Source organism: Sceloporus undulatus, chromosome 7, assembly GCF_019175285.1.
Source record: "Sceloporus undulatus isolate JIND9_A2432 ecotype Alabama chromosome 7, SceUnd_v1.1, whole genome shotgun sequence".
In the NCBI taxonomy this organism is placed as follows: domain Eukaryota; kingdom Metazoa; phylum Chordata; class Lepidosauria; order Squamata; family Phrynosomatidae; genus Sceloporus; species Sceloporus undulatus.
The window spans coordinates 26,304,196-26,314,296 of record NC_056528.1 but is presented as its reverse complement, the minus strand read 5'-3'; the positions used below and the strand labels follow the sequence as shown (position 1 = coordinate 26,314,296).

General features: G+C 43.1%; 1 protein-coding gene across 2 annotated transcripts in view; it reads right to left on the bottom strand.

The window, feature by feature from the left end:
• LOC121937178 (perilipin-3-like) overlaps positions 1 to 7,986 on the bottom strand; it is a 30,892-nt gene extending 22,906 nt beyond the window's left edge. The window contains exons 1-4 of one of the 2 annotated variants that reach the window (XM_042480137.1): positions 7,731 to 7,986; positions 4,387 to 4,466; positions 1,617 to 1,812; positions 1,443 to 1,525 (exon numbers count right to left, since the gene is read on the bottom strand). In XM_042480137.1, the coding sequence (XP_042336071.1) occupies positions 1,443 to 1,525; positions 1,617 to 1,812; positions 4,387 to 4,446 (339 nt within the window). In that variant the 5' untranslated portion in view covers positions 4,447 to 4,466; positions 7,731 to 7,986. The remainder of the gene's footprint in view (positions 1 to 1,442; positions 1,526 to 1,616; positions 1,813 to 4,386; positions 4,467 to 7,730) is intronic. The other variant, XM_042480136.1, reaches the window with a different exon arrangement.
• Between the last annotated feature and the right edge of the window lie 2,115 nt (positions 7,987 to 10,101).

Below are 10,101 nucleotides of genomic sequence, written 5' to 3'. Positions count from 1 at the left end.
CATCAGTAGGACCTTGTTCCACAACACGCCAGAGACCCTCACGGACCAACAGCGCTTCTGTGTAAACAGCCCAAGAGCTGTAATTGTTGTTGTTTAGCTTAGGAAATCTTGCTGCCGCCTCCATGACTTAAAGCAAACGGCAAAACAGCCAAGAGTCCCAGCAAAATGTCCAACAAACACTGTTATCTTCCCATTTGCCTCCCGGCACAGGACAGATGAACAACACAGAGCAAACTTACAGCTGGAAGAAAAACTCCACAGCAGACTCTCAGTGGAACAGGAACATCAGCAACAGCAGACCCTCCAGAAGACCATCTCAGCACACCAGCTTGGCAACCATCCTGGGAACCATCCTCAGGCAAACCATCTCGGCAACCATCTCAGCAACCATCCTCTGCTACCACTTGTTAGAGAAAAAGATCTTTGTGATGGTTGATGTCTCTTGTTACCGGTGGTTCTGGACTGGTACCAACTGGAACAGATGCAGTCTTCTTAGCTACTCAGGAACAAAGTAACTTCCACACAGAGTTTCACTCAAATGAGGGTTTATTGACTTTGTTGCTATTTACACTTTACAGCAGGCTACTATACATCTATTCTCTTTCAGAGTCCATGCTAGAAGCTTGAACGTGACATCAGTCTTTGTTCTCTCACAAGATCAACATTCCCACCAAGTGGACACACCTCTTTCCCATGAAGTCACCATACTACACAAAAGCATAACAATAATACATTTGTTTATATTATGTCTCAGCACATGTCCTTGAAGACTTGCTCTTCCAGGCCTAGGCTTTCTGGCCTGCAACAGGAACCATTTTAAACCTTAGTTAACCATTGCCACATCTGAACATTTTCCATACAAATTAGAAATATATTTTAACATGGCTGGCCTCCCATATAGGTACTTCCTGCCACCATTTTGGGAAGGATTCCAGAGGGAAATAGAGGTCTTTGGGAGTAGTTTGGAGTTCTGATGTGCTTGTAGGGAATGGGGTGGGGGTATTTTCACACATTATCAAGCATGGGGAGGCTTGGGTGTGACAGTGGTCAAAAACTGCATGACAATCACTCCATATACATACATATATAGATATGGGAGTTTTGGAGTCTTGTTCAGTATACAAGCTTTCCTCAAAGTAGGGACACTCCTTGCAATAGGGAAATTTGCCAGTCCTATAAGGGACAATCTTTCCGCATCTCAGATAAGGGACATTCCTTATAAGTGACATTTGCCAGCCCTATAACAGCAGGCCATAAAAAGTATGAGCTTTTCTGCCTTCTTTTTCTTTATTATAAGAAATATCCCTTTTAATAAGGGACATCTCTTATAACAAGGCACACTTGGTGACCTTCTTTGGATGCAAAGATTTTGGCATTTGTTGCACAGACACACACAACTAAGTGCCTTTAGCTCCCCATACTAAGGGAAGTTTTGTCCTTACCTTATCGGTCGGCTGTTGGAGAATCGGCAGCTTCTCCTCCAGTTTGTCCAGACCCTTGCATGCGTATTCGTTGGCCGTGGAAACTGCACAAGAGGAAAGAAGTTCCTTTAGTAAGAAGCCAAGTCACTGGCAAGCCCCTGGGTGGGTCTGCGCAACTGGGTCTGTGCAACTTACTCTGTGGCTCCAGTTTGCTCAGGATGGGCTGAGCGCCACTGGCGGCCGCCGAAGCAATGGTCTTCACCCCCATCTCGGCCGCATCGCAGACCGATTTCATGTACGGGTGGCTCTCTTTGGTGGAAGTGTAAGCCGCGGAGACCATGTTGTAGGCAGAGCTGACCAGTGGTAGGCTTGCAACCCTGCCAGCCACGTTCTATGGGGAGGAAAACACAGAAGCAGCCATGAGAACAGTAACTTGATAGTACCCATGCGTTCAGATGATTCCAAGAGGGACAGTTCAACCGCTAGTTGTTTGTACTCATGAAAGTGGATGCTCCCAAGAGTCATGTATCTGTTTATGCCAAAAACATTCAGTGATATACAGGAATTGTGACTTATGAGTAACATTAGTACAAAAATCATTAGGATTCTGTATAGTGTGGAATGAGAGGAGGTCAAGGGGGCGGGCGGAGGACACCAAGAATTATTTAGTTTGCCTTTTAATGTCATAGGTACAAAACCATCATCTGCTCTACTCTTCTTTTCATTCTGTGAGGCTTCCAATGTACAAGATATAAAATCATTTAACTTTGATTCATCAGTGTCCCATGTCTCCTGTAATAATAAGGCACCAAAGCTAGCAATATAATTACTTTAAAAAAGGGTCCAGATTGTTATATTTCCATCTTGCTATCATTCAGGATAGAAAAGTAAGGTGGGAATCTTGCAGGGGTAGACTGGGTCAAGAAAAGCCTTGGATAACGTCATTGTACATGGCAGCTTCCAGGTCAGTGGGGCAGGGACTCCATTCTGGGTTTTCCATTAGCTTTAAAGGAACTTTGGAATAGGGATTGGGATCGTGGAGAGCTTGAACTAAAACCTGGCATGTATTCACTGCCCTACTGACTGTGAGAGCGGCCGGATAACTCTAAGCCCCTGATGCCTTTAAGTCAAGGGTTCATATTGGAGAGATCTTTATGAGCATGGGGCAACCACCCTCCGGCTCTAAAGAGAGAGCTAGACAGTTTCGTAATTCCGGCTGTTTGGTGCATCTGACCAAGACAGGCTCAATCCCAAAGGGCTTTCTGGCTGGCATTGTCAGCTAGGCTTGCTAAAAAGGATACAAGGCATAACTTACCCAGAGGTTAATGGGCATAAGGTCAGACAGCAGGACATATTTTGCCAGCCAGACATAAAGGCACTTAACCTAGCAGACCAGATTGCAAAACTGCATGGCAGTGGGCTGGATTAGATGACCCAGCACTGAGAATGGAGTCCACATGGAAAGGCAGCTGCTCATCATTTGAAACCCTCCAACAAAAGAGAGCTAATAAAGGGCAAATTTGGGGGTAGGATACTCCAAAGGTCAGTGCAGAGTATCCTGGCCAGTTTGGACTCGCCCTAAGATCCCATCCTTGGTCCGCCATGGACTTTTGATGCCGAAACTGAAGACAAGACAATAGACCCAAGGTCTCTTTGCTACAAAGTGCACTAGGCACTACAAAGTGCGAAAAGGCAGCAAAGGTGCAATTCTGGAGGGTTAAAGTCCTGGGACTTTTTTCTGATTAGCAGAAAATGACATCATTTGACACACTCCCAAGTGAGCATTAGATATCCCTGTTTCTTCTATGCACAGTTGCACAAGGGGCTTTTCTCCAGCCATAATGGCAAGCTGTCCTCTGAGGACTCTGGGGAGGGGGAGTTGCCATTGCCTTCCTCTGAGGCTGAGAGTATGTTACTTTCCCTAAGTTAGTTAGGGTCACTAACTTGGTGGCATCGGAGTCCTAGGATTGTGCAATGTGGATGAACAGAGATGTAAAATTTCCAAAATTTTTGGAAACCATGGAAATTCCCACCTCATTTCCCCCAGAACAACAACAACAACAACACAAGACAACAACAACAGAGGGCTTTCTGGAAAAATTTAGAGGGGAATGCAATACATTAGCAGCTTGCAGAAACGGACTGTGGCATTCATTCTAGGGGTGCCACTGGTTATATATAATTTGGTTGACTTAAAACCGTCATTTTTGCTATAGTAAAAGTCCATTTTATTCAAGATATGGCCGAGCCAGGGTTCGAACCCTGGTCTCCAAAGTCCTAGTCCAATGCTCAAACCAGGGCATCTCATAAGAACTACAGAATCCCATTGCACTGGTCCAGGGCAGTTACAGTGGTGTCAAACTGGGTTATTTCTGCAGTGTGGATGCAGCCTTAATGGAAAAGATGGTCATGTAAAGTGAGAGTAAGGCGAGAGTAAAGCGAGAGGCAGTGTGAAAAGAGGAAGCCATGGCTCTGAATTTGCAGGACCTGAGATCTGTGTCCTCTTGGTTTCTAGGGCCTCATTCCCACTTATAGATAAATCGGTGTGCAATCCGGATTGATTTGACATTGGATCGTGGTTTACACTACATTTGCCTTGATCGCATTTTCTGTCATCACAATAACCCACTCACGGTTCCCATTCACGAATGAATCGATTCGAAACAATTCAGTTCCAACCGGACGAAGGGGAAATTTGAATCGACTCCGATCCGCTTGTGGTTCACACTTGCATGTAATCGATTTATCGAAAAAGAAGCGGAAAACAACAGCGCCAAAAGGACGCTGGTTTAATGGGTCTGGCGCATGGCCCTTCTCTCGGAATGGCTTCAGTGATTCAGATTAAGTGAGAACCAGGGTCGTTTGAACCGATTCACGATCCGGTTTAAAAGGCAGTGGGAATGAGTCCTAGGTCTGATTTAGTCTGGGATTATTATTTTTTTGGCATTGGAGGCCCTTTACTTACTTTCTGGTCCTGTTCTTCCATGGTTGGGGTGGCAGCAGCCTCGCTGTTCGTGGAAGCCATGTTTCGGGGTCAACGTTCAGCTGCAAAGAGAATGCAAAAGTCAGACGCTCGCTCAAGTCATATCAAGGTAGATAAGCCAGGAGTAAACTCCAGGTTGAGATAGAAAGGCCCCGATCAGAGGTCAGGAGATACTCAGTGGCACGCGATAAGTCCCTATCGAGGCTCGGATTTGCTCAAGATGACATATAAAGGCATGGGATTTGTCTGCATCAATCCCTTCAGCCTTGCTGTCATCCTTCTTAAAGTCACTTTCGACTTAAGGCAAACCTATCACAGTGTTTTCTTAGCAAGATTTGTTCAATGGAGCTTGGCCATTGCCTTCCTCTGAGGCTGAGAGAGTGTGACCGACCCAATGGGTTTCATGGCCAAGCCAGGATTCGAATTCTGGACTCTGCAACTGCAACCAAACCAGAGGCACTTTGAGCAAGCTATCCTCTCTTAGGGCTCATGCAGATATGCCTCTCCATGCATTGGTTGTTGCATACCTTCAAATTGTTTCTTTTTTTCTTTTTAATTTCCTTTTTAATATACCGAATTATAAAACAATCAATTCTTCATACACACACACACAAAAAGCTAGGATTATTATATTAAATAACCCTATAAACTAAGATATCACATAACATTACTTCCATAAGTCATCTCGACAAAAGGTCCTATAACAACATGTCATCTCCTTATATTGTTTTTCACCTATAAAAAGAGTAAGTGTGTTTGTGTGTGTGTGTTTGTGTGTGTGTGTGTGTGTGTGTGTGTGTGTGTGTGTATATATATATATATATATATATATAATAGGGAAAAGATATATAAAGAGAGCAATTCCTCTCCTTTGAGAAGATCTCTTGGAGCATACAAATTCACTTAAATTTCCCAGATGTACAAAATTTGATGATCGGTGGCCATCCCTCCTCAGTTTGCTTCATATCTTTAGAGTTCAAGAGAGCTGTAACTTTATCCGTTTCCATCGCCTCTAATAATTTCTAACAAGTTGTTTCCAACAAATGGCGCTCATAGAGTTCTTCCCCTTTCGGACTACAACTCCCATCATCCCTTTGGCCCACACTGGTTTTGCTCAAACTTCTCAAACCAGTCTCAAACCAGTTCAAAGGATGCCAGAAAGTCTGCAAAAACTCTGGAGGTTTTCTCATTGCAGCCACACCTCCATCTTGGCAAGAAACTTAAAGGGCTGCTTAAATCTTTGCAAGCCCTGAGTAGTCCTAATAACAACAACAACAACAACAACAACTACTACTACTACTACTACTCAGAGCCAGCAAAGATTTAATCTGCCCAGTACGCTTCTTGCTAAAATGGAGGTATGGTTGCAATGAGGAAACTTCCAGAGTGTTTATGTGTTTGCAATTGTGTTTTGTATATTATTATTATTATTATTATTATTATTATTATTATTATTATTATTATTATTATTATTATTATTATTATTATTATTATTATTTTATTCCTCACACTCCTCAAGGCCTAAAGTGGGGCACAGCATGTTAAAATGCAAAGCACCATTGCAAACATGCAAACCCAAAGCTAAAATGCAATACTGTTCTATAGTCTCACTGAAATGCATTGATAAAAGTTCATATAGCGGTGGGTTTCTGCAATGGAGAAGAGGCTGGACTATATGGTCTTTGGGACCCCTTCCAATGCTATGATCTTCCCCCTAACGTTTTTAATTGCAAACTATTGCAAACTCTTCCACCGCTTGCAAACCCACCCACTTTTATTGCCCCATATCTGGGGCAAAGGAATGGCTCCTTTCGCCCACAGAGAAATTTTGCAAGAACACGAGAATGAGTCAATAGGGAGACGCTTCCAACAGCTTTGCTCCTTGTTTTTAAACCAAGATATAAAAATATATGGTTGCAACTATTTTTTAAGATACGTCAGCCAAAGCATGTGGCTTCATAACTCTCCAATTCTGCATTGGGTGGAATTGCAAGACAAGGGTGCCTCTGAGCATACACTGTGAGTATCTCATAATGCTGATTTACACTATTATAGCCCTATGCTTGCACTTTTTAATAGCCATGGAAACATCCTTTGGCATCCTTAATATACAGTTTAAGGCGGATACTTGGAATTCTCCATTAGGGATCTCTAGTGCCTTGCCAAACTACAAGTCCCAGGATTACTAGGGTTTCGCTTTGGCTTAAAACAGCTCATTTAGAAGAGAAAATCTTTCCTGTGTCTGGCTCTGCTGTTACCCCCTTTTGCAAGAGAGATACAACTTCACAGCTGCAATTCTTTGGTATCCTTGGCCAATTTTAATTGTGGTAGACAATTTTATAGATGCTTTTGTTAGGAGATGAGACAACTTCACAATTTCAATAAGTCTCCTCGGCCTCTTTTACCTGTTATTATAAGACAGTATGTTTTTAGTAGGAAAGATGCAACTTGACAATTTTGATAAGTTGCGTGGGTTCTTTTTGCGGGAGGGATACAACTCCAACTTTGCCATTGCAACAAGTTGTATGGGTTCTTTTGGCTTGTGTCTTATAGCTTATTTTAATACAGCTGGAGATACAGCTTTCCAATTTCGACAACGTTTACAATTTTGTAAAACTGTGCAGATTGTTCGAAGACAACCGAATGTTTTTGGTTGGATAGATGCGACTTTAAAGTTTGGATAAATGCAAATGGATTCTGTATCCTTGGCTCTTTTAATTGTTATAAAACACCCAGATTATTTTTTTTAATAAAGAAAGGACATCTAATAAACTCTATTTCTTTCCTGCCATTTAAACATATTATTTTATTATATTATTTGTAGTCGAAATGGTCTCAACTAACAATGTTATGACTTGAAAAAGTGGGTACCAAGTCTCCAAAACGGTTTGACTCTTCATGATATTATTTATAACCGAAATGGTCTCAACTAACCATTTAAGATCTTAAAAAGTGGGTACCAAGCCTCCAAGAAGGTATGACCATTCGTGATATTATTTGTAGTCGAAATGACTTAAAAACTGGATACCAATTCTCCAAAAAGGTTTGACCATTTATTATATTATTTGTAGCCATAGTGGTCTCAAGTAACAATTTAGTGTCTTAAAAATTGGATACCAAGTCTTCAAGAAGGTTTGACTGTTCATTGTATTATTTGTAGTTACTCTCTGTATGTTCCCCAGGTCCTTTTTGGTTCTTTTCGTCTATTATATTCGGCACCTGGTTTGTTCGAAACCATTGCTCCAAGAATGTTGGGCATCTAAAGAAAGAGGCTTTGGAAAAACCCACTTGGAAAACATGCGCCGAAACAAAATCTCTATACTCACCTCTGCTGCAGCGTCTGACTCCTGGAGCTCTCCAGCTGCAAAATCCCACGCCCTTGTAAACGCCTTGTATATATACTCTGGAGTGACTCCCCTTTCTTTTCATGCATGCAATCCGGAGCAAGGACTTAGGAAAGTGGGTGGAGAGAGAGAGGAGGGAGTTTGCAAAAGTTACAAAGGGAGGGTAACTTTGGCTTTGTGTGTGTCTATAGGCAACTGGAAGGCCCACAGACACAAAAGTGAAAGGGATCATGTGAACAGAACAGAATTAAGTTAGTCAATTCCTGGAACTTGTGTTGCAAGAAACCACCTCTAGTTGCCACTGAAAAAAAGGTTTCCTTTCAACCCGGCTGGGAGGAATCCAAAGTCCTCTGTTTGACTGTGGATACACTGCGGAATTAATGCGGTTTGGCACCACTTTCATTGCCGTGGCTGAATGTTATGGGATTCTGGGATTTGTCGCTTGGGGAGCTATTGAACCTTCCTTGTCGGAGAGCTTTAGTGCCCCACTAAACTGTAAATCCCATATTCCATACCCTTGAGCCATGGATGACAAAGCGGTGTCAAACTGCATTATTTTTGCAGCACTGATGCACTCTTAGACCTCATTCCCACTACCTTTTAAACTGGATCGCAATTTGGTTTGAAACGGTTCAAACGACCCTGGTTCCCATTTAAATCAAATCACTGAAGCGATTCAAAGGGGAGGGGATGCGCCAGACCCATTTAACTTGCGTCTTTTTGATGCTGATTTTTTTTCTGCGTCTTTTTTGATAAATTGATTCTGCGCAAGTGTGAACCAGATGCGGATCGGAATCGATTTAAATTTGCCCTTCGGCCGGCTGGAGTGAGTCCATTTTGAATCGATTCATTCATCAATGTGAACCACAAATGGGTTATTTTACAGGGAAAAACTGCGATCGAGGCAAATGTAGTGGGAGCCATGCTCCGCTGTTGAATCGATCCATCAATTCGGATCGCACACTGATTTATTTGTAAGTGGGAATGAATGTTTAGTTAGACATTTTTGCAGGGATGGAGAAGCAGAGGCTCTTGGAGATGTCTCATCCACATCTCCACATTTTGCCATTAGTAGGGGTCCACTCAAGAGCAGTTAACAACAACAACAACAACAACAACAACAACTGCTGGCTACACACAAGAGGACAAAGTTCTATATCACTCATGGACAGCGTTATTACCTACGTTGTTGTTGTTGTTGTGTGCCTTCATTTCTGACTTGTGGTGACCCTAAGGCAAAGCTATCATGGGGTTTTCTTGTCCAGATTTGTTCAGAAGGGATTTTACCATGGCCACCCTCTGAGGCTGAGAGAGTGTGGCTTATCCAAGGGCACCCAGTGGGTTTCATGGCCGAGCTGGGAATCGAACCCCGGTCTCCAGAGTCAATAGGACTTTATCAGACCAGCAAAAACGATGGGAGCATAGCGGTATGCTCTAGTAAGTACCATGCAACAATGCAAAGATTACCACATGACGTCATGATTATCCCTCGAATGAAGAGGCATTGTAGTGTCGCTTTTTATTCGTGGGAAAACCCCATGAATAAAAAGCGGTGCTAGAATGCCTCTTTATTCATGGGACAATCGTGGAATAATCACGACGTCGCATGACGTCGTACGATAATCTTTGCATTATTGAGCAATAATGACAGGCGCATACTGCTATGCTCCCGTTTTTGCCGGTCTGACAAAATCCATAGCCCAATGCTCCAACCATCGTGCCATCCTGATCCTTGAGTTATCTGCAGATTGCCTGCATACAGATTTCCATCTTTGCTCGCACTTGTTGCCCATTGTGCATAAAGACCAACTCTGGATGCACAATGCAACTTGTGTTCTTTGTAACACCAATAGACTGCAGATCCCCAAGTCTGCAATAATAATACAGTAATAATGAACTTTCAATGTATCTGAATGCATGCCAGAACATATTTGTTTGCATGCTGCTGGTGCATGGATGGAATTTTTATCACATGCCTGGAGGCATCTGGAGGACCAACACAAAGCTGCAGTGTGATGGCCAGGCGGCTGATCCACTTGGCAGTGGTCACTCCTCTCCGTCGGCTGACCGTCAGTAAACTCCAGGACAACCTTCAGGCCGGGCCTGAGCAGCTTCACTTGGCTGGGCTTCTCCCCATCGGCCTTCATTTTTCAAGGCGAGGCGATTGTTTCTCTGGAGGCCGAGTCAACACAAAAGGGAAAGGGGGAATAAAATCCCCCCAAAGCTGTGTTAATACATTGCTCAAGTTTTGGGTGCTGTGGTTTCCTAGGAAAAATACCCTCCCTCTAACCCTCAATGAGCCTGATCCATATGGGAAATAAGGGGTAGGTTTGTGGGATATGGATTGTATGTT